At 41.2% G+C, this 24688-nt stretch overlaps 1 protein-coding gene across 1 annotated transcript in view; it reads right to left on the bottom strand.

Annotated features, from left to right (window-relative positions):
- Nucleotides 1–14339, bottom strand: part of LRRC2 (leucine rich repeat containing 2) — a 95401-nt gene extending 81062 nt beyond the window's left edge. Inside the window, exons 1-2 of the mRNA XM_075411126.1 lie at nucleotides 14217–14339; nucleotides 3899–4044 (exon numbers count right to left, since the gene is read on the bottom strand). Coding sequence (XP_075267241.1) covers nucleotides 3899–4023 — 125 coding nt within the window. The 5' untranslated portion in view covers nucleotides 4024–4044; nucleotides 14217–14339. The remainder of the gene's footprint in view (nucleotides 1–3898; nucleotides 4045–14216) is intronic.
- Nucleotides 14340–24688: the final 10349 nt, after the last annotated feature.

Here is a 24688-nt window from a genome sequence, read left to right on the forward strand (position 1 = left end):
ACCAAAAATCATGAACTTTGCCATTCATTTCAGTGGTTGAAATACTGCCGACTCACGTAAACGTCATGTCCCAAATTCCTCATCTCCTTTTGGTGCAGGAAGATAACAGATTGACTTCTTCCACGTACAGGAGCAATGCATCCCCCTGAGAAAGAAATTGAGCAAAGGAGGCAGGAGACCTGCATGGTTAAATAAGGAGCTTCTAGCGGAGATCAGGCAGAAGAGAAAGGTCCATGGAATGTGGAAAGAGGGACAGGCCACTTGGGAAGAGTACAGAAACGTGGTGAGAGCATGCAGGGATGCGACGAGGAAGGCCAAGGCTCACCTGGAATTGAAGCTGGCAAGGGATGTCAAAAACAACAAGAAGGGCTTCTTCAACTACATCAGCAGCAAAAGGAAGGCTAGAGACAACGTGGGGCCGCTGCTGAATGAGGCGGGTGTCCTGGTGACGGAGGATGCGGAGAAGGCAGAGCTACTGAATGCCTTCTTTGCTTCAGTCTTCAGTGCTAAGACTGGCCCTCAGGAATCCCAAGCCCCGGAGGTAAAAGAAGAAGCCTACAAAGAGGACGACTTTCCCTTGGTCGAGGAGGACTGTGTGAGGGATCGCTTAAGTGATCTGGACATCCACAAATCCATGGGCCCCGATGGAATGCACCCACGAGTGCTGAGGGTGCTGGCGGATGTCATTGCTGAGCCACTCTCCATCATCTTTGAGAGGTCCTGGAGGACAGGAGAGGTGCCCGAGGACTGGAGAAAGGCCAATGTCACTCCAATCTTCAAAAAGGGCAAGAAGGAGGACCCAGGGAACTACAGGCCGGTCAGCCTCACCTCCATCTCGGGAAAGGTGATGGAGCAGCTTATCCTGGAGGCCATCATCAAGCAAGTGGAAGAAAAGAAGGTTATCAGGAGTAGTCAGCATGGATTCACCAAAGGGAAATCATGCCTGACCAATCTGATAGCTTTGTACGATGACATGACTGGCTGGGTAGACGAAGGGAGAGCCGTGGATGTTGTCTACCTTGACTTCAGCAAGGCTTTCAACACAGTCTCCCGTGATATCCTCCTAGGGAAGCTGAGGAAGTGTGGGCTGGAGGAGTGGCCGGTGAAGTGGATAGAGAACTGGCTGAATGGCAGAACTCAGGGTTGTCATCAGCGGCGCTGAGTCTAGTTGGAGGCTGGTGACAAGTGGTGTCCCCCAGGGGTCAGTACTGGGCCCAGTCTTGTTTAACTTCTTCATCAACGACCTGGATGAAGAGTTAGAATGTACCCTCAGCAAGTTTGCTGATGACACCAAACTGGGAGGTGTGGTAGATACACCAGAAGGCTGTGCTGCCATTCAGCGTGACCTGGATAGGCTGGAAAGCTGGGCAGAGAGGAACCTGATGAGGTTCAACAAGGGCAAGTGCAGGGTCCTGCACCTGGGGAGGAACAACCACATGCACCAGTACAGGCTTGGGGTGGACCTGCTGGAGAGCAGCTCTGCGGAGAGGGACCTGGGTGTCCTGGTGGACGACAGGTTAACCATGAGCCAGCAGTGTGCCCTGGCTGCCAAGAAAGCCAATGGGATCCTGGGGTGCATCAAGAAGAGTGTGGCTAGCAGGAGGAGGGAGGTTCTCCTTCCCCTCTACACTGCCCTGGTGAGGCCTCATCTGGAGTACTGTGTCCAGTTCTGGGCTCCCCAGTTCAAGAAGGATGAAGAGCTACTGGAGAGAGTCCAGCGGAGGGCTACGAGGATGGTGAGGGGACTGGAGCATCTCCCCTACGAGGAGAGGTTGAGGGAACTGGGCTTGTTCAGCCTGAAGAAGAGAAGGCTGCGAGGGGACCTTATAAATGCCTACAAATATCTGAAGGGTGGGTGTCAGGAGGATGGGGCCAAGCTCTTTTCAGTGGTGCCCAGTGACAGGACAAGGGGCAATGGGCACAAACTGAGGCACAGGAAGTTCCGTCTGAACATGAGGAGGAACTTCTTCCCTCTGAGGGTGACGGAGCACTGGAACAGGCTGCCCAGGGAGGTTGTGGAGTCTCCTTCTCTGGAGATATTCAAGACCCGCCTGGACGGGGTCCTGTGCGGCCTGCTGTAGGTGACCCTGCTTCGGCAGGGGGGTTGGACTAGATGACCCACAGAGGTCCCTTCCAACCCCTACTATTCTGTGATTCTGTGACTTTGAACCTCATTAGTGGAAAAGAGAAGAACAGGCAGGCAAGCTCCACTCTTTCAGCTGGAGTGGTGGCTACAGACAACGACAGGCAAAGACAGCAGGGACAATGTATTGTTTTTATGGAAAACGGAAGTCACAGTAAGAAATGAAGCTTAATGTATGCTACTGACAAAAAACATGGGAGCTGAAATGAACTGTCTCAGAGGACCTAACATTACCCTCTTTTCTTCCACATAGAAGTTCCTCATACCTGGCACTTCCAGTTTGATTCTGTACTAGTGAACTCAGAAATCTCCTGCACCACAGAAAACCAAAAACTGACAAAACATGACAAGCGGATGTTGATATTTAAGTCCACGTAGGGACTGACTTTTCATCAGTTCTGAAGATGACTGAACGCACCATTAGAAGCTATGGGTGTGGATTCCTAGTCATAATATTCTTTTTATGAAGAAGGCTGCAGTGGCACCCCAAGAGTCACTAGCTGATGTAGACAGCAGTACAGTAGGGAGTAGTCTGCTTTATCTGCATTAAAATTGCACAAAGCCACTTCTTAATGTAGCGTCCAGGACAGAAATTAGGTTTCATTGAGTTTCATCCCAAAACCTTTCATTTTTCTTTTCCACCATAAAGATAACACAACAGCAAGCTTTTCCCTTCCCTCAGCTCATACCAGAAAGCTTATCCTTGCTAGAGAATGTAATCTGAAGGACAAGCTTCATTTTTCTCCCTTTTTATTAGGTTTATTGCTTTCAGTGCAGGCTTTGGGTAGAGACAGGAGAACCAAGACCACAATTACGGATGTTTTGAAAAGAAAGGTCCTGCATAAATGGCAGTCAGACCTTGTATTGCACTGGTCTCCTCTTAGCCCAGTTGCTCTGTTGTCAATGTAGCTGCACTGACAATGAGAATCTGTGAGTGAGGGTCTCCTAAGATGACTGGAACGCCACACAAAGCTTCAATAAAATGATGCTCTTAAACATGGGCACTCTTTAACCCTGTGCATTTTATTTTTAAAACAGAAAGTTATTTTTATTGCTTTGTTCTCTTCTCAGAGGGGAAAAATAGTAAGTCATATGTTTCCAACATTGCCAGCACAGTATAACATTTCACTGTCTCTAATGAGAACAATCATAAAGAAAGCAAAATACTGGTTAAAGAAACCATAAATTAAGTATAATAAGAACAATAACCTGATTAGTGGGCATAAGGTTATAATCAAGGCTATCTTTGAAATTTGAAGAAGAAAAAAATCCTCTGATAATTCTTTCATTCTATCCTCTCTCTTTTATTCAGAAGCAATTGTATATGTCCATTTATTTAATTCCTTTTGTTTCTCCTGTCAACTCAACAAAAAGACTTAAAAGTATTTCTTAGTAATTAATTTTCTGAGCATGTTTTAATGAATTCCATAGTAAAAAGCCATTATTTTATATAGTATACAAGCAATAGAAAGGTACAAAATGTGTTATTTCTCACTTCAAATCTACACAGTAGACAATACAATACACCATTGGTAAATCACAACCTACATAGGAAAGAGCAGGGACTAATGATATACAAGCACAGTTTGCGCTGCATTTCTCTTACAATCATCAGAGGAAAGGAGGCAAGAAATCATTGAAATCCAACTCCAAAAAAACAAAATTTGAATCATTTGATAATGCTTAGTATTTGTCAGTGTTAGTGGGTAATAATAATGGATTCAGTTAAAATGAACAGCAGAAGAGTTGGCTTACTTCTCCAGTGAGCTTTTTTCTAATCTTTCTTTCTCTTTCCTCTGACGTTCTTTGTTCTTCTTGACTCGAGTTTCCCACAGTCCTCTTATGAGAGAAAAGTCAAATATTATCACCTGATGCCCCATTCTGTCGACATTAAGCTTCTCCTGCAAGAACAAGTCATCATGAACACTTCTGGAAAGAAATCATGAGAAAAATAAGGAACTATAAGCTTCTCCTGCAAGAACAAGTCATCATGAACACTTCTGGAAAGAAATCATGAGAAAAATAAGGAACTATAAGCTTCTCCTGCAAGAACAAGTCATCATGAACACTTCTGGAAAGAAATCATGAGAAAAATAAGGAACTAAACTATCATGTTTCATTAAAATTATCTGGGAAAAAAAGGTGAAATCTTAAGAAATGTTAACATAGTATGCTTTCCATCTTGCCTAATTTGTCTAGAGTTTTGTGCTGGCAGTCATCAACGTAGCGTACAATTGATTTCTACGTAAAAACTATGGTAACAGCTAAATGTTGAATTTTTTGCATTCCTTGCACTTTTCCCTTTCCAAGATAAGGATGCAGTTGCAAAGAAATGCCTATTTGATTAATACTGATGAAAATAACTTTAAAGACTTTGTATTTTTAACAATTTATGTAGCTAATATAGAAACAGGAGCTCATAAAGAATGTATTTATTATAAATCATGCAAAACCACTTCATCTTGAGTTATCATGTTTCAGTCTTTATGCGCCCAAGCGACGCTGTTCCGTCGGAATTTGGGAATTTCCAATGATTGCACAAGCAGGTGCTTATCTGTGAAAGACATTGAAAGATCAGCCCTGTAATATACAATCAAAACTTACCTAAGGCAGAGATAAGGCGAAGGGTTTGTGAACACATGGTGCTTTTATCAGCATGCGTAGGATTACCTTGCAACAATCGAAGGCTTAGTAGCAATGTATTAGTTCATGTACAGTTAATAACTGAGCTGAACTGGACCCTAACTCACCAAGCTTTCCATACTCTGTTAAAACCACAGGAATTTCTTGTGGGAACCTTGCCCCTGCTGATGTCTGTGACAAAACTTTCAATTCCTGTAGCAGGCGCGATGCTTGAGCTTGACCCAATATGAACGCTACCTTCTTTTTACTCGAGAAAAAGCCACACTGTGAAACCTTTAACAATGACGAGAGATGAAGACCTCAGATTTACATCTTATGAAGCATACCATGACTGGCAACATGGTGTTCCTTACTAAAACGTAGCAATGGTTCAGTACCAACAAAGAAACAAATCACCTGCTAAAATACTAATGCAAGTACAGATCAAAATCTTGATAAAATATATAAAACTGTACTCTCTTGCTTGGGGTCACTGACAAAGAGTGCAATCACCACAACAGAGTGGTTTTCGTGAAATGCAGCTAGATTGTCTACAGAGGACTTCTGCTTATTTCTCATAAAATGGTTTGCTGAACCACTGTAAACAAGTCTCACAGAACACAAGTTCAAAGCTTTTTAAAAATAATTGCTGCTACCAGATAAAAACAAAGAAAAGGAAAAATAGTTAAACTTTGCTTGAAGTTTCATTAGATACCACACTTATACCATTCATAAGCTTAAGAACAAAAAATACAGAAAGGAAAGAAAAACCCTTTGGACCATCTACTGAACATGTAAAAAGCAATCTGCTCCTTCATTTAGCAGGTGTTTTCAAGATTATATCTACTACTTTTTCCTCAGACCTTACTGTGATCTTTTCTTCCAAGCTCTATATCCTTCAGCTGGGGCTATTTATTATCTGTCCTTCTGTTACAATACTGAGGAGGAAGGGTAAATTACTCTCCCCTGTGCATTTGTCCTCTTATAACTTCATAACTGTCCCTTTTCTCTTTCACCCCTTTCTGCCTATACATCTCCCTCTAATACGTAACACATAAAGGAATAATTTCTTCTGAGCCAGTAAATCACCCTCATGTCCTCTAGAAAATGCACAGCATGGACTAAAAAGGATTATGCATAGGAACACCAAGCGGAAAGGTGCCTTCCTGTCCACCTTATTTGTTGTCTCAGTAAGAAACACCCTCACAAATACCTCCAAGTACTGGCACTGAGACTGGTCAGAGACCAGTATTTTTCTATGACAGTCTTCTGTATCTTAGGGTGTTTACACAAGCTGCTATCTTTGCTATTCTTAAAGCTGCTCCCATTGCTTGTTTATCTTTATGAGCACTAACAATGAGGCAAAAACAGTTCCCAACCTATCTGGAACTGACTGCTGACAACAGCTGAGTCAAAACCCCATTAATAGCAGTGTAATGAGAATGGTGACCTTATTCTCAGTGGAAAGGTTTATCTATAATCAGCTGCACCCTTTTAAAACATATTCACTAATAGTTTACAGGAAACTGTTTACCATAGAAAAGAAAACCTTCTCCTCTGCTGTCCAAATCCAGAAACCAAATGACAAGGACTTCCCCTCTCACAGTAGTTGTAGACCAGCAGTCACTCTGCAGGACCTAATTCATTTTAATAGACCAATTCATATCAGTGTGTTTTGTTAGAAGGGCTATTGCTGGAGCTGACTTGCTGAGAGACAGTGAAGCAGCAGCTGGACACTTGACCTCTGTTGGAACTAGATGGCCTTAATCAACACAAAGTCTGAATAAACTGTGAAAGTACTCTATTTACTTGGCTTGTTCCCCACCTTCCTGTCTCCCAGGTTAAGTCATCTGTTCTTTATTGAGACACTGATTTATTAGACACTCAGGCTGGAAAAGTTCGTACAGCTTTTATCCACAAGTTGGATTAGGCTGCAATGCATAGGGGTTTTTCTTCAATGGTAAAACCAAGCAGAGGAAGAATGTTGGTGGGAGGTGAGAGGTGTCCATCATAGCTCCTCAGAACTAATCTCTTCAGAAGCAGCAAAGCCACAAATACTGACCAGATCACAGGGTGGCTAAGGCTTTAGAAATATTCACCAGGACAAACATGAAATTTTGTTGCTATCTACAACTCTGAAAAGGTCACCCAACAACTTTCACAGGTCTGTTGCTTCACCTTCTATCCTAGTCCAAAAAACGGACATGAAGAACCAAGCATGATGGAAGAATGTGTACTTCCCAATGTTCAGATGCCACCACCGTCCTGATTGAGTTATTACCCAGAAAAGACAGCCTGGCAAGCTGGCAGAAACTAAACTTATCTGAACCTAGGCATAGGTTCTTCAGGGTACTTACTCATGCACAGCAAGAATTTGTGACAGAAAAAGCAACTACCAATTATAATTCTCATTTCTAGAAACACATAGGTCTGTACCTGCTCAAGTTCACATACAGCAGTTGCTTTCTTCCAGTCATCAGGTTAGACCTGCATAAGAAAACTCAAAGCTATCATCTATCAGTCACAGGTGGAAAGTTGTATTGCATGGAGAAATGCCTAATTATAGACTTCTTCCCAACTTCTTCCTTTCAACTGGCATTCCACACCTGTGTTCACTCCCATACTTAGGCTCTTCACAGATAATCAATATTAGCATTTTACCCATTGTCAGAAATCACTGAATCAATAAGGCTGGAAAGGGCCTCTGAAGTTCACCAAGTCCAACCACCCTGCTCAAAGCAGTCACATGGTTATTCACCCAAACCTACACATGCTTCAGCCCCCTTCCTCTTCCAATTTTCCCGTCCTTTTATAATTCAGTATTACTCCTTTCACACCCCATACTTACACATGCTCATTAAGGCCAAGCTTTGCTCATACTTGTGAGGATTACCCCACCCACTATTGTGACAGTAAGTGAAAAACAAAAACCATGTTGAAGTTATTTCTCATCCAAGGATCAGGAAAGTTTGCTTTCATTAAGGACAAGTTCTGACTACAAAAGCAACCATCACCTGCATCTGCAAGGCCCTACTTCATTACTACACTGAGTTTGCAGCTTAATGCCATCTTCCTTGGGTAGTATCTATATATAAATTATGCTGCAGATCATCAGCACACCTTTCTTAGACTATGCATGATTATAACATTCATTCAGTCTTACAAGTTTTTAGTGAGATATAGATCACAAAGCAAGGCTTTTCAGTAATATATGATAATCAAAGCACAGTGCTTTCCAGAGGAAAAGGGATTCAATAACATAAAGAGAAGGCAAAGGTGTCATTTACAAGAGAACAACTTGTGGAGAAAACAGTTCTCTGTGTGCTTCTGTGGAAGCAACTTTATCCCTAGCCATTTACACCTCCCAAGCAGTAATCTACAAGGCCTTAATCAGTATGCTTAAAAGGCAATATACTGGGAAGTCAGTTTGATTCCTTATCTTTCTCATAGTTGTTAGCTCAGAAACAAAGCTGGCCATTCAGGATCCATTTCTTTTTTTCTAATGATTGCAAGATTTTCCCTTCATAAGCAGCTACACATTACATTTGAGGCAATATTTTTAAGTAATATGCACTTTGAGTAATTAATTTTAAAATAAAAAGAGCTTTTTTGATAACATGTATTTGCATTATTCAGGAAAGTGATATTAGATTTTCTAATTAAAGAAACTTGTACTAATGGCGGAGGAAAGAAGTTTCCCTTTGCTTCACTCCTTCCCTCTCTTTACACTTCTCTTAAGAAGAGGGGGAAGAAAAAAGTAACACTTCTCTGAGAAAAAAAAAATTTGAACACCATGGACTTTACAATGTCTTCTTTTCCTCAACTAACAGGGGGCTAGGTCATCTACCGCCTAGTCCCAGTTTTCATCAATAAGGGACTCACAAGAATCCTCACAACCAGCATTTCCCCTCTCTACATTCTAAACCACAAATTCATATTTCTGCCCTCAGGACTGTACGTTCAGTCCCAGATGCTATGACTTACAAACTTTTCTCAATTTCACTGTTCCAGAGCCCTTTGCTTTCACTAGCACACCTTACCAAGCCTCTCTCCTCTGCAACTCTGTCAGTCTTGACCTACTGCAGGCCCCATCTCAGCACCAAAACCCATCCTTACTTCTTTCTGGGTAAATTCAATAATCCACCACCTCTCTGGGCCAGCTGAGCTGAGGAGAAGCACTTGCTCACATAAGAGCCCTCTTTTGCTGCCAATACTTGCTTTTAGGTGTCTGATTGTCATGAGCTATCGCTGCATGCATGGAACAGAACAAACACCTTTACAGACACTTCTGTGAGATTTCTGGTCTTAAAAAGAAGCCAACACTATTGTTCTGCTACACTCTGGTAAAAATTTTGTTCATATAACCGTATATGTAAATAGGCCTGTTAAAATCGTTATGTGTGTAAGGATATTGCGGGTCTTAAACATTCAGAGGATTACTGGCAAAAAAACAGAATCTTAGTGATGATACTCGTCATATGCTTTTATTTAAACAGCACAACATCAGTGACTAATGTTATTGCTAGTAACAGCATCTGCTGAAGTATCTGCATGGATTATTTTTATTTTATCATTTATATTATAATTTATTTTATTTTATCATATAAATTCACCTAAAGGTACACAGACAGTTCTCTAACATCTAATTCAGACTTTCTTCTTTAAATAGTAGGAGTACCCAGGAGCTCTACACCAGAATATTTTCAGTAAGGTGTTGAAAAACTACAGAATGGAAAAGATGATCTCTGCCTTCTAATGTCTAAAAACTTTGGTATTTTCTATTTATTGTTATTCATGATGTGGCTACAAAGATATGTGTACTTCAGAACATGTCGATACATCAGTAAAACTGGAGACATTTAGTATGCCGCCTCTTAAATGCTCTTGCTCTCTTCAGCTACTGGTATCTCCACTCCTGTTTACAGATCTGCCACAGACCTGCTAGATGCTTCCATAGCCATCTTTGACAGCAGCCAGTGATCTCATGACAACTTGTATTTGTTCCCATTTGGCCCCTGATCTCAGAGAAGGCATTTGACTCTTTTTTTTTTCTTTTTTTTCATGGGCTTAATAAAAAGCAAGAAAATGATGAGTTGCAATAGATTTGGAAGTGTAACCAACCTAGGATATACAGGAACACTCAGGCAAGTGGGTTTTAAAATGGGACTGCCTTTTGGCAGCTCCTGGTGCACAGTGCTAAAGGAGTTTCACCTCAGTTACCTGTGCTTGCATGACAAGATGCCATGACTTGACTGATCTTTGAGAAGCTAACTCTTTAAGGATACATAAGCTGCAAATAACACTAAATTCCATACAGAAGGTGTTCCACAGCAAAGCAGTGCTCTTCAATTCAGCAGCTTCATTGAATGAACTGTTTGCAGCCTTTCTGCATTCATCGCGTCATCTGAGATACATAAATGCATAGATGCACTGAGGAGCATACCTCAAAAAATTAAAGACAAGGCAAGGTTTTCTTTGGAAACAAAAGTAGCGGAGCACAGGGGAAAAGTGTTCTTAGATATACTGATCTTGTGGCCTTCCAGGGCTAATTACTAACTCTTCTATGGGTCCTCCTTATTTACCAATGTTATCTCTGTCTTGTCTAGTGTGGGTTGAATACAGCCAGTCATAAGCCAAAATTATATTGGCTTTATATGACAGTCTAGCCTGCTCTGAACATAGCTGGCATCAGAGTTCATGCTGGCCAACTTGCCTGTTTAGTGCATTCTGTAGAATAAGACCTGTGTCTTCTCTTGGGTCTGGAAGACGTCCAGCATAATTTTGATACTACAGATACAGGCAATATCAGTCTCTGTTATAGCCCTCCTGAGTTTGTATGAGGCCTGGCTGCCCTCAATAACAGCACTGTGTATACCTTGCATTGCTGCTTGACATGAGTTACCAAATTATTAATGTTTTTGTTTCTTCAATTTGTTTAACAGCCTTGTTCACTTGGGTCGTTTTTCTTTCAGATAATCACTATGGGAGATCTGCTGCAATCTTATGAATATTACTGGCAGGATTACATAGGGGAAAATGGGAATGAACATATTTCCTACCAATCCTGCAAATAATGTCTTAGGAAACAAGCTCCTTCACACTGCACTTCAGAATGATCAAGTCATTTATCTCACAAGTCTTTAAATAATTCAAAGGAAACCTGACATTTGGATAGCAACTGAACACATTTTTTGTGTTGTCAAGGAAAGATTAAATTACAGAAACATGCTGTGATTGAAAGAGCAATAGAAATGACTATGTTCATAGTACACAACTATATTGTGCTAAATCTGCATAGCTTGTAAGTGGGGCAATGCTTCCCTGCTTCACTTGGAGACTGGGGGAGGACTGCAAAGGGGGAAGCTGCTCTTCCCTACCTAGTGCTGTTGCCAATAACTATCCCTTGTTGTTCTACACCAGCAGAGAATTATCCACACTGCTAGTCTGGCTGGTTTACCTGCCACTAGACTTGCCGATTTGACAGTGAGAGTTTCGGGTCGGGGATCTAAGCTAGATTTTACTTCAGATTATATATGTATCCATATGATGGATGCATCCTGGGGAACACATGGGCAGGGCAATGCTATGGATCACAGCAGGTTCCCCCCTGAAAGCCCGAGTCTGCAGAGTTCCAACAAATGCAGCTGCACTATGGAATAAATAGAAGAGGAAAGGGACAAGCTGCTCCATGGCTGGAGAAAGCAGTCCTGACACCTGGACGCGAGCCCAGATGTTTTGGGAGTTTGAAATGTTCCCTCCCGCTCTCTCAAGAGCACAGTCTCAGCCAGCCAGCTCCTAGATAAACAAACATAGACAGACAGTGACACTTTCAAGCTATTAATTAGTCCATCTTTCACTGAGGTTAATTTCAGAAATCAGTGTCTTTTCATATCACAGAGCTTAATCCTGAATGCTCTGATGAATCAAGTTCTTTTTGAGTTTTCTGCTTTAACTATTTCATAAAAGAGGCATTTAAGAACAGATTCTGATATTAGCCTTTTTCATACACAAATAAACAGCTTTTGTGCTGTTTACATACCACAGCTAAGAGACCAAATATGTCTTTTCTTAACCTACCCCTAATACTTCAGGCAGAAATAACTATGAACATCATGAAATTAAAAAGATGTGTAAATACAGATATGCAAAGGTGAGCTTAGTTTCCACATATTTTTATGTGTGCATTTCTTTTTGTCCAGTGCTGCGGTACAATGTCTTACTGACAGTTTTCATTAATCAGTTCCTATTCTAGATGTAAATTAAATAGTCTTACAAACAAGATTCCTCTTTATCACTGCAGTCTTCACATCTTGATTTTTAGACATTTTTTCACAGGGTTATTCATTAATTAGGTCTTTAATGATAGATTAATTAGCAACTGAATTACAATATTCCTTATACTTCCTCAACTCTTGTAGCACTAATATGTTTGCCATCAAGCATGATAGATGTTACATATGCAAGGGGATTTATTACAGATGTATTCCTCTAGCACTTCAGTGAGCTGACTAATTATTCAAAGTGATTCTTCCACTGACAATGAAGCTAATGAAACACTGGACTGACGTCTGTGACATAAATCCATTATTTTTTTTTCACTGGGTGTTGCTGAAGAGAGGTCTAATTCTCATAAGATTGAGAGAGGACTGCTGCATTTGAACTGGGCATGTATTTTAAGGCTGTTTCTTGTCAAAGGAAAAAGCAGTGAGCTCAAAAGTGTGTTGCATATTTTTAAAGGTGGTTGAACATATGAATATAGCTGTAGTCAGCAGGTGAAAACAATTGTCTTCAGTAGAAGACAACAGAGCCCTGGGAAAGCTAGAGCATGTGATAAGAATTGATCAGAGAGCCCCCACTTAATTACTCACACCAAGACCTATGGCAAATAAAATTGCACTCAGCCCCACTAAACAAAACATGGAAGCTTTCATATATAATGAGATCATCTTTATTAAGCATAAAGTTACAGTCTTAGACTTCTCAGACCTGTTTTATGCCATTCATTTTTTTAGTACAACCTTTCGTTGATTTATTCTCATTTGTCTTGAGATTAACGGATCTGGAACATCCTGAGGAAGTGACGTTATTACTGTTACATTTTGTGTACAGGGTCCAGCCTCTGAAGTTATCTATGTGGATGACAGCATCATACGCATTATTTTAGGCTCTCTGTCCTAATTGAGGCTAGCCAAAGACCCTCAAAATTTTGATGATTTCCTTTTGCTCTCAGGGGTCTATTTTCCATGCATCGATCTTAAAATCCAATCCTATCACCTGTGGCTTCCCCTACTGCAGAATGAGAGTAAAAATCTATGTCTGACCTATGGCATCAAACCTCTTAGTCCTGTTTCCAGTGTTGGATACAAGATCACTTTACTGCATCTTGAGTAAAACACTTACAGAAATTTCCTAAGCAGTCAAATTCTTTTATTTGAGAAGACATGGCAGACAATTTAGATAAGCAAGAGAGTATGCTGCTTTCAGCTGCTCTAAGAGCCAGGTTATTTTATCTCAAATTGTCCAAAAACCAGCACACAGTCATGTGTCAGCTATATTTTATCAGCTCTCTTCCCCCACCACAGATGTGTCTTTAGTCTTTCCCACAAAACCTTCCTGTGCCTGTGGATAGGAGACACAGGTGGCATGGACAGATGGACATCCTCCTTGGAATAATTCCCCACCTTCACCTCTGTCTGAGAAGAGCAAAGTGGATGAAACTCTTTGGTATAATCTACCTCTCTAGCTAATGGGCATTATCATGCCTCACTGATCCTTGAAATGGTACACAGTTAACTACCATTGAGAGGAAAAGAGCTGGTCAGTACTTTTTAGCCTACAGAAAGTAACATGTCAGTGATAGACAGCACATAAATACTGATGGTAGCAACAACAATAATGACAATATTTGACTTTAAATGATAGGCTTTGTTCACAAAATATTTAACAGGCTAGATTTCCTACACCGATTAGATTAGCTGTAAGTAGCCTGCAGAAACTGAAGTTCTATAACTCTTTTTAAATTCCACTCTAAATTTTGACAGACAACAAAGATAAATGACCAACCTCTCCAACCATTCTTTTATTGAAAATCATTCTCACACCAGCATATGTCCTTGAGATGTAAGAGCAAGGGTTTATTACAACTGACTCACTGAGTGAGTCTTGAAAGCTTTCCTAAATTATAAAGTTTGGATTTGTCACGGGTGTAAATCTACTTAGAGGAACTATATATGGGGTGAAGCTTACTATCTTTAAATGTATCCAGTAAGCACATCACTTTGGAACAACACTCGATGTTTCAGCTATTTTTCCCATATACATTAACATTTAAAAATCCACAGGACAGTAGCAGCAATGAAGACCTGATAATGACTTCTCACTTTCCCTGCCATTTCCCACCTTGACCTCACACATTTGAAGAAACACAATAATCAGCAAAACTGTCACTTACCTACTACTAAAGAACACGAGCGTCCAGAGCTCCCGAGTGTGCTCTGCGGTTATTCAATTTGGGACACTGAGGTTGTTTATAGCAGCAGCATAGCTCATGGCCAGCCAGACCTGTTTGAACCCCACAGCGTGACTAGCCTTCCAGATGTACTAATATGCTATATTTGTAAAGTGAAAACATGATCTGTGGTCTTAGAGCAGAGACATGGGCAGGATAAAGTATCTACGCTGCATGACTCAACCCAGGACAAAAAACAACAGCACTAGGACAGCATCTCATTTGCACCAAGGAAAGTGTGACAGAGTTAATCTTACTCATGCTAATGTATTTTCCTTGGAAAAGGGCAAGGAGAATAAAAAAAAATAGACATAGTCTGCATTCCTCTGGTACCAGCTATGTCTTCTTCCCCACGTCCATGCAAGTGCGAGAGATAAATAGACACACATGCAAGCAGCCTCTCACTGTGCATTTGCCATGAGTGACTGATTTACAGCAAATTCTGCTTTTACTTGCGGATGGTGGTTCACTTTTTTCATGTTCACTGCTTGGTGTTGATGGTAGCATTCCTGCTTACCACTAGTATTGCCCCATGGCCTGGCAGGGCAGGGCTGTGGGGAGCTGAAGACCATCCCTTCTGTGGTATCACTGGGGCAGAGGCTGATGGCCACAGGGGCTGACATGGGGTCCTGGACTGTGGGCAGGTGGGGCAGGCCCTGGGGTCAGGGCAGGAGCAGGGGGACGCAGGCAGGGACAAGGAGGCCCGTCAGTGCCCTGACGATTCAGTATGAATGGTTGAAATTTTCTGATTGTACCTTTGATGAAATAAGCCTATGCATCCCCATCTAGAAAATCTTTCTTAGTCAAAAACTAAATGATTTACATGTAATCAGAGAAAGAAAGAAAGCAATTTTTGCACAAGGTTTTGGGTCTGATGCTTTCAAAAAATAAACTTTTTAATCAGAAACATTTTCAAAAAATGTTTTTGATTTAATTTCCTTTTATATTCAGCTTTTCAATTAAAGTATTATTCAATTTTCTGATAAAAAAAGAAATGGCATTTTTCAACCATCTCTGTTTACTATTCATCTCTGCCAGTAATAATAAGCATTAGTTACAGCAGCTGGACTTGGATGAAACTTCAGATACTAGTTTTACATTGCTGTATTTTCAGTGCCCTCGCTGAAATTGCATCACAATGGTACCAATGGAAGGGGAAAATCAGGCAAAACAATGAACTGTGGATTTAAACATTCAATTTTATCTTCATGCCTGAAGGAGACAATATCAGGATTCAGTCTGATCTTCTTCGATGCAGTGTGTTTTGAGGTATGGCAACATGCCTGAAGGATCTGCATCACAAGTCCTTCCTGTTCAGTCATCTTACTGTTTACAAACATTGGTGGTAAAAAGTATATTGATCACCCCTATCACGTCTGAGTTGCCCAAGACATTTTTATCTTCTGATACATCTGCCCCCCAACATGCACATTTTTGCCAAATAGCTATCTAGGTTCCCTGTAGCAGCGATGCATATCAGACTTTGCCAGCAAGAGCTGACAAAGAAATCAGTGAGGGAGAGAACACTTTGGAGCAGAGAAAGTGCATGCTTTTTGTGATCAAAAGCATGCTCCATAGTTCTACTTTCTTGTACACTGCCTAAGAAAATGTGTTCCTATATTTTTGTTGAGAACACAATAACATGAAATAATTCTTAATTAGTAATTATATTAAGAAATGTGGTCTCTGTCTCACCTTTTCAGGACCCACCAGTTGCTGTACAGGTGTTGATGTGGGCTAAGGAAGGTAAGAGGTCCTGTGCTCTTTAAATGTTGAAATACTGCGATGTGTCTCAGCCATAGACGGCTGACCTTGCAGTTATTTCCTTGGCCATAGCCAAGGAGTTATAAACCAGCCATTCTTCAAATTACAGTCATAGCCTATTCATAAGAAGGAGATACTTAGGATGTGTGCTGGGAAGGGAGAGAGAAAAAAAAGATCAGCTATTGAAATAGACATTACCCAGTAAAAAAAAAAAAGGCTGTGCTATGAAGGAGAAGACACTAATGATGGAAGAATGGCTGAGGAAGGGCATGAGAGATTTGGAGGAGATAGAAAAAGTGACTGAAGAGATAGAGAGAGAGAGACAGAATAGATAATATTGTTTAGTGGTAGATCTCAGTGTATTTTACAACAAAAACATAAGGAAAAGGAAAATCGTAAGGTAAGTTAATGCCTAAATGTGTCTCCAAAATCAGCTTCATTCAAAGAGTATCTTGCATCTGATGTTGCACAAATCCAGTCAAAGCACAGTCCATTCTTGGAGCTAATAGGGAAGCTGCTATACCAGAAAATAGTAGGGAAAGCTTGGATAGTATGGATAACAACACGAACAAGAGAGTAGTAAACAGCACAGACCAGTGAACAGACAGAAGGCTTGTTTTCATCCAACCGAACCTATTGGCAGGCTTCAACCAATTTAAGGCATGCTTTGTTGACAGAGCCTAGTTCCCTCAAAGGTATTCTCTGCATACTACATACTGCATCCTAGCACAGCGTCGGCAATCTTAGTCTGCAGGAACCAAACTGGTCTCGGCAGAGTCTCAAGCGCGGCCCTGCATGCCTGCCACAGTGCTCCCCTGGGAAGTGCTCCTCATCCAGCTGATCCAGTAGACCAACCAGGGTCTCTGTACTCTTGTGACACTGCTGTCTACTGAATTATCTTCCTAGACAAGTAGCGCTGCCTGGGATGTGGTCCCATAGCAGTCATTTCATAAAGAGGCAGGTCCGTTTTGGCTGCTGGTTCTCATCAGCCTCACAGAACTGGAGCTGTCACCAAACTGAGGTTAAGCCTGCACTGAAATCCCTGGCATCCCAGCCTTGAGAACAGGCAAAAATGCCCAAGCTGCCACAGCGTGAAGCCAGCTGTTCCATGAGACAGCAGCTATATTGCTTCCTGTGATGAGCTCTCTCTGAAAGCAATACAGCCTCGGTCATGAATCATTGTACTCATCTAACCCTGCTACTGTCCCAAGATAGTGGATCCTCTACCCACGACACTGATAAATCCACAACTCAGATAATCCAACTGGGGTAACTGAGAGTTGACTATTAACAGAAAAGCCAAGGGATATTTCTTTTTTCCACATCTGTTTCAGCTCGAGCACAGTTCTTCTACTTAAACACTCTGTTCCGGTGTGTCACTTCATAGAAAACTCACAAAGTAAAAGCATCAAAGATACTAACAACACAATCTACCGTACAAATGATTGCTATAGATAATCAATTGCAAAAGATATGCTTATTTTTCTGGTCTCTCTTCCTTGTTCATTCCACTGTGTATAATAATATGCAGTTAAATTAAGGTAAGTAGAAGACTTTGGACATTCAGGTGAGTGTCTGGGTAACACAGGCTCCAGCCAAGGCGTAGCATGGGTAGAAGCAGGAAGAGCATTTAGTGCAGACAAGACACCTTCACACTAACACTTCAGACAAAAAGGACTAACAACAGAAGTGATTCTAGCACAGCTGTCATCAAATAAATATCTACTAGAAGGAAGCATATGACAATTAACAGCTTTTTAGGGACATATTTCCTGTAAAGATACAACAAAACAAAATCTGTGAGAAGACTTACACAAAGTCAGGCTAAAGAGGGGATACAACTTGGTACACTAATTTACCATGTGCTGAACAGAACTGTTCAGCAAAACAAAATATTTTTACTTGTAGTTTTGTTTTCACACTATCCATGTGGCCTTCAGCCTAGGGCTGTCAAAGCTGCAGAATATCTGTAATAATACTGCAGAATCCATAATTCACTTTACGAATCACTTCAGCAGGGCAGATTCTTATATCTGTGACCTTTCAGCCTTGAGGCGTCAGCCCTTTCTGATACAATCTCAGTATGCACCAAGGGAAGGATCCAATTTATAACTCCTGACAGAACCAAAGCCCAGAGATGGCTGTTCTGAAATGTGTCCAGAGCAGTAGTATGACGGGTAAAGTCTAAGGGAGTCACATCACCTTGTTGTCCTGCCTGTGCTACAGAGTCCTTTGTGCAGACTTGTCTCTATCACAAAAGTGCTTCAGCAGGCTTGGCTTGTGGCTCAGCTTATGGTTTTTTTGTGAGGTTGCATAGCTCTGCTGAAAACAAATCCTCCCACTGCTGCTGTTCAGGGACTTCACTGGGGACTCTGTTAACATAGTGCGTAAGTCCTCAAGAGTCACAGCTCCTAAGTGATCTGGGAATAAGCAACACTCAGAGAACCACAAAATACGCATAGAGTTGTCCCCAGTATTTCATAAATGTCTTTTAAAGTTAATTTCAGCTCATGCAGGCTGTTTGTCCAGAGGTAAATCACCTTCCAGCAAATGTGTAAGGACCTTAAAATCATGACAGAAACAATATCTAAGAGTTCCTGAAGGATTTTACAGGCACTGTGGGGAAGAAATAGAGCACTTAGAATCAAGAGTTGTACAAGACATCACAGACTTTGCCAGCCTCTTTGAGCAGACAAAGCTGCGACTGGTTGAGTCCTTCCTAGGAGGCTGTTAACAAGGTTATAAAGGATCCCAAGATGAAACCATGTCAGTACTAATATTAGCATCAGCATTTGATGATCAGCCCTCCATGTGAAAGGTGCACAAAGGTGTGAGCGGAAGCACAACTTTAGTCAACCGCAAGGCTCTTTTTAGAGCTAATTACACTTGTGTACCCGATTTGAACAGAATCACCTCATTTAAGAGGCATTTTCTGAGCAAAATAATGGGTATGTTATCTATTGATGTCTCTCTTATTACATTTAATTGTGTAACAAATTACAGGCACAGGAGCCCACTCGTGTGAATGAACAGAAAGGAGATGTATGTTGCATTTGATTGACCAGCAATTGCTGAGAACAGGAGGATTTTTGTAGGAGTCAGGCTCAGTAGACAGCCTCATTAGATGTGTCATTAAAGGGAGTGAACCGCAGCTGTCCGTCCTCCCTGACCAAGCCAGAGAAGCAGCACAACCTCTTTCCAGGGGTGCGTATCTTCATCAAGGTGTAATAAGGCACTATCAAGGGATAAAAACTCATTGTTTTCCAAGGATGATTAAACCTGGAAGAAGAAGGGGAAACACAGGAAAACTCAGTTGCCTTTATAGTCACTTTGTCCACCCGGAGCACAGGAGCAAACAGATCACTGGGCTACCAAATGCAACGCCCTAACGCAACGGCCTATTCGGGTAGCCTGTCTGAGAGGACGAGGCTGTGCCGAAACTGCACTGCAGCGTAGATCCCCACAGATTTACGGCTCCTTTGCCATACACCGCTGCGGTACACTACAGGAAATCCAAGAAATGTTCTGCTCTGAGCCAGCTACGAAGCAGCAGACACACTGTTGTCACCCGCATCCTGCAGACCTGCTGCTGACAAAACCGCAGCGGGAGAGGAGGTTTTTAAGAATGAAACAAATGGTGCCATCTACTGCCCAAATGACATGGACACCTAGCTTGTCGCATCTATAGCGTTGAATCCTGAGGTTTTTCTGCCTTCAATACCGCTGCGGAGAGATGAATGCAAATACCTGCTTTTTCCTTTGTTTCTGTGTATCACACATAGCCGCAGAGATAAATCAGCTTTGGCAGTCTATTTTGCAGAATACATGCAAGAACATGCTACTAGAACATGCGATGCTCTGGCGCAACTGCCCTGTCTCAGTAGTCCCACTGTAGTCCCATATACAATTTCCAGCACACAGGAGTCTATATCTCTATTACTAGACTACAGGTAGTAATTTTTGTGGAGGAACAGCATGTCTAAGTACCAGCTACAGACAGAACAGAGACAGAGAGAGAGAGAGAAGCTATCTCTGTCTTCTAATTCAGAAACGTTTTTAACTACTGCCCTGCTGCTAGTAAGCTAAAAACTTCTTCAATAAGCAACCTTTGATATTTAATGTTTTTTTGCAGCCAGCATGCCTTGTAAGCATTTCTTAAATACCTTCTGCTTGGAATTATTTGTCACAAGAAGACACAAAAGCAAGTAAAACAGAACTCGCCTTTGCAGAGCCCTGAATCCAATGGCAACGAAATTGAATTTGATTAAATAAAGGAACAGAGACACCAAAGAATGTAAAAAACAGATAAACTATCACGTAGATTCTTCATGAGGACTCACGATGCTGTCACATGGGTCAAGTCAGCATGTGAGGAAAAACTGTGACATCAGAAAACAAATTTGCCCTGGAGTGTCAGGTGCCCAGTCCTGTCTTTGGAGGGAAAAGGTGTAATCTGACCTCATATTGCCGTTCTGACACATGGTTAATCAAAGGAAGCGGAACTGAAGGTTCACAGCGAATTTTGGGATTCTGACTCATGACAGAGGATTGCCCAACAGAATAACAAACACCCTTACGCTGCCCATTGCCTGCTTCCCACCAACTGTGCTGATGTTAAGAGCAGACCATGAAGGGGCTCTGAAGCATGTTTGCAGCAAAATTTTGAGGTTGGCTGGCACCAGTTTTGATTTTCCTAAAAACACACGGTAGTTTTAATGTTTTGTTGACTCCAGAGCCACCTCTTGGACTACACATGAGCCAGAAGAAAGAGTTAATTACAACAAAGATGTAACCCATGTGGCTTAAATAGAAAATTTGCCTCATGAGTTTATAAAACTTGGTTCTTGCTCATGTGCAGCCAGTGACCTCTTCTGCCCTACCTGCACAATACTTTTGAGCTTTTGCCAAATTCTTATCATCATTTTATAAGGTAAGATAGAGCCAAGGAAAGGACTTTTAATCCACACCAACAAACTATGAGCAGACGAAGTGGGAATCTGGATATGATCTTCTCCAAGAGAAGCAACTTTCAAGTAAGCACAGCAAAAAAACTGCGGAGTGACTTCTCAACTCAGTTGTGCTGCTGGTTCTAGATTAAATTTAGGTCACTCCAGCATGACCTAATAAATATGACAACAACAGTTCAGGTGAATTTTCTATGTTTGCAGCCCAGATGAGAGGGCCATCAGATAAGGGTAATTTCTAGTTTCAAAAAGTGACACATAAGAATCTAGCTCAAACTAAGGCAATAAATCATGATCTAGGGTAGTCATGAAAAGTTTTTGGTCACTAGCTCTCGTACTATCAGAGTTACACTAATTTTGTTGTGCTTCTCTCCATGTTTTATGTCCTGGTCTATACTACAGACAAGGCTGAAAAAAAATACACTGAATGAAAGTTTGGCCTCAAAAGATGTTATTTTAACACTGCACTTGTAAAGACTTCAAAAAAAGCCCTGAAAGGAAGAGAAATAACATAATTGTGCTAGTCTGATGAGTTGTTAGTGGGTTTCGTTCACATAGAGTACAGGGTTCTAGCTTTAAAGGAGAGAAATACAAGGACCAAGAATAAGAATGGAGTCCTGAAGGTAGATAAGGAGGAAATTTATTTTGATGAACGTTCATTTTTAGCACATGTTAATATTGATAAGGTAATTCGTTCAGAAACAGTCAGGCATCTCCTCTACACATGACTCATGGGGCTAGTCAACAGAAGGTGGATGCCACTGAATCAAATATTTAGCAGGAACAGGGTACAGTCTCTGGCAAAAGAAACTCTATTCCGCAAGGGCAGAGTTGCCGAGTTTGGTAAGCCCAGAGCCTAGAAATCTTCACACGGCCAAAAGGTACAAGATATATATCCCCATGCTATGCAGAGCTGAGGGCCTGTGGAGCTCTGGGAATAGTACACAGGGTGGATGTGACACCCCCAGGAGTCCCACCACTCAGCTTCAGAAGAGCCAGGGCTGGGTTTGGCAGATGCTTTGGTTTGAGGACAACTACTGACACTGTTCCAAGCAGCCCTTTCTGGGTCCCTCTGCCCCATCAGTTTTATCAATTCTTTCTGTGACCACACAGACCCACCACCAGTTGTGTGCCACAGTCTCCAGGCAGAAGGCAGTTGAAGATCTTGCCAGCATGAAGATGAAAAGCTCCACACTAGCCAATTCTGTACTAGCAATGCACTAACAACAGCATTATCCATTACTGGTACAGCTTTAAGCGGTTGAGCTTTGTATTGTCAACAACAGCAAATATTGAAGGTGCTACAACCTTTAAATGTATATTACCTTTCAGTCCATCAAGTAAATATTACAAGAAGGGGCAGTGGCAATTACAGAAGGTAATTACAGGTAGAGACAAAGCAGTTTATCACAGCAGATAATGAATCGCAAGACAGGATGAAGGACCTTTGTTCTGTCTGGGCAATTCATACACATTAAACAATAACTTTAAAATAATTAACCTAGTAGAATGTAATGATTTTTAAAAACAGTTTAAATGGTGTTTAATTTGTTTAAATGAACTATCCCATTAAGACACAAATTCATCATTTTGATTTGGAAGGGAAGTTTTAATAAGCTCAACCTTTAGCACAGTTTTAATAACTATATTACAGGTTTATAGATGAATGTCTGAGGTGGAAATGATCCTAATACAATGAACTCATAAGCAGAGCTGGTAATGGTTTCTCAGAAAGTTTAAAATCAGAGAGATTGGTAATGATTTTAAGAGAAATACTCTGCTATGTTTTAACTATTTCCAGCAACTTATACATGTACATGTATATTAGGACTGTAAGACATTATGATCTATAGCAACAAAATTACAGTCTTCTATTATGGATATTCAAAAAAGTATATGAAATTCTTAGACATCACAATGGAAATAATGCAATGCCTCAAAAAGGAGAGGCATTATTCAAGTAGCATTTTATAGATAGCAACTGTGGTGAAAACATCTGTAAAGAAGGTCCTTTCAACTCCAGTGTCTTTTGAATTTGGTCCCCTGCTACTGCAGGCACCAGTCAGACAGTGTTTTTCACTGGTTGATCAAAATCCACCAGCTCTATTGAAAAAGAGGCTCTTGCATCTTCTTTGTTTGGAGGTGAGGACCCCCCTCCTTGTGTCCCACCCATAATTACTCAAAGACTGTTTGTACTGGGACAGATTGCTAGGTTGTGCAGAGGGTTGCACAGCACTGACCCACAACAGCACAGGAGCTGAATAAAGGATACTTCTATTAGATTCCTTGGCTCTGCAACAATTACCGAACAACACAGGATGCCAGAACTAAAAGAATTAGGAAAAATACATACAGTGTGGAAAACAGAGCAATTAAAACCTACATTTCTCTGTACATGAGAAGAATAAAGGATATACACAGCACTTTACTCTGTATCCACAAGCAGTGGATGCCAAAAAAAAAAAGGAGACAATAAGTTCTTTTCTGACCATCACTGATTCTCAGGTAGTTTGTGTTTTAAATAGTTTTACACTAGCTCCAGTAAGACTAACTGGAAATCTGTATTTCAGAGATTTGAGATCTGCACCACAGGCAAGCAATGAAGGAGCATGGAAAATCAAATAAATGTTTTTTAAAAGGTGAAAAAACACTTTGTGATTCATTCAAGTATAGACGGCCTATTTTTTTCACTAGTGGAGGGCTACATGAGACCTCTGATATGAGGTAGAAGAAGAAGCTGGGATAAAAACCTGTCAGAAAAAGAAGAAAACCTACCAGACCTGCTTCAGTTATCTTGCCTTTTTCTCTGCCCTGGACATGTATCTGCAATCTACTCTGCTGCTGTCACTGGTACTTGCATTGTTCCAGAGACAGCAAGTTTGTGGAGTTAAAGCATCCAGGTAAAAAATCCATCTCTTTTTGCACTGTTAGTTTCTGTCTGTTTAACTGTCCACTGAGCAAACCTTACTCTCAGGTGGGCATCAGCAGCAGAACGGAGGTGTCCCACTCAAGCACAACTCCAGGTAAGCAGGACCACGGCAAAGCCAACTTAGCTCAGCTGGTGGGGAACGGAAGTCTCAGCACAGTCTAGGACAAACAACCACAACTTGTCTGGACCACTGACAAGAGAGCTAATAGCATTACTGCTACTGAGCAGATTTTAAAAGAGACTTAAGGGCCTTCAGAAAAGCCCCAGGGACTCCAAAGACCTTCCTGACCTCTATCAAGAGATTGTGCATAGGTACTTCAAATATTATATTTTTTTTATTATTGACTGTTAATTATAAATATTGGTAGGTTTGGCTCAAGTATGGACAACAGTATCTTGAAGAAGTTCCAGTAAACGCCAGTGAGAACCACCTGCTGTGCTGTGCTTGTTCTCTGCAGTGATCATCAGATAAATGCTAGGCAATGAAAGCATAAGACTTTTGCTTTGCTCTGTGTGATATCGGACCAATGTATCTCTTAGGAATCACAGCATCTCTTCGGAATCATTATTTCCTTCTTTGTTCCTGGTCCATGTGAACAGTAATCTGGTGGCATAAGATTATGGAATCCAACTTCAAAGTTTTCCCTATGGCTTCAACAATCTGTTCTGGAATAGAACAATGTATACCATTGCGGTTTCTGCCTGCAGACCTAAGGTCTGAGTAGCAGATAAAAGGTGTCTGCAGGCCTTATTTCACT

Source organism: Opisthocomus hoazin, chromosome Z (assembly GCF_030867145.1).
Source record: "Opisthocomus hoazin isolate bOpiHoa1 chromosome Z, bOpiHoa1.hap1, whole genome shotgun sequence".
Classification (NCBI taxonomy): domain Eukaryota; kingdom Metazoa; phylum Chordata; class Aves; order Opisthocomiformes; family Opisthocomidae; genus Opisthocomus; species Opisthocomus hoazin.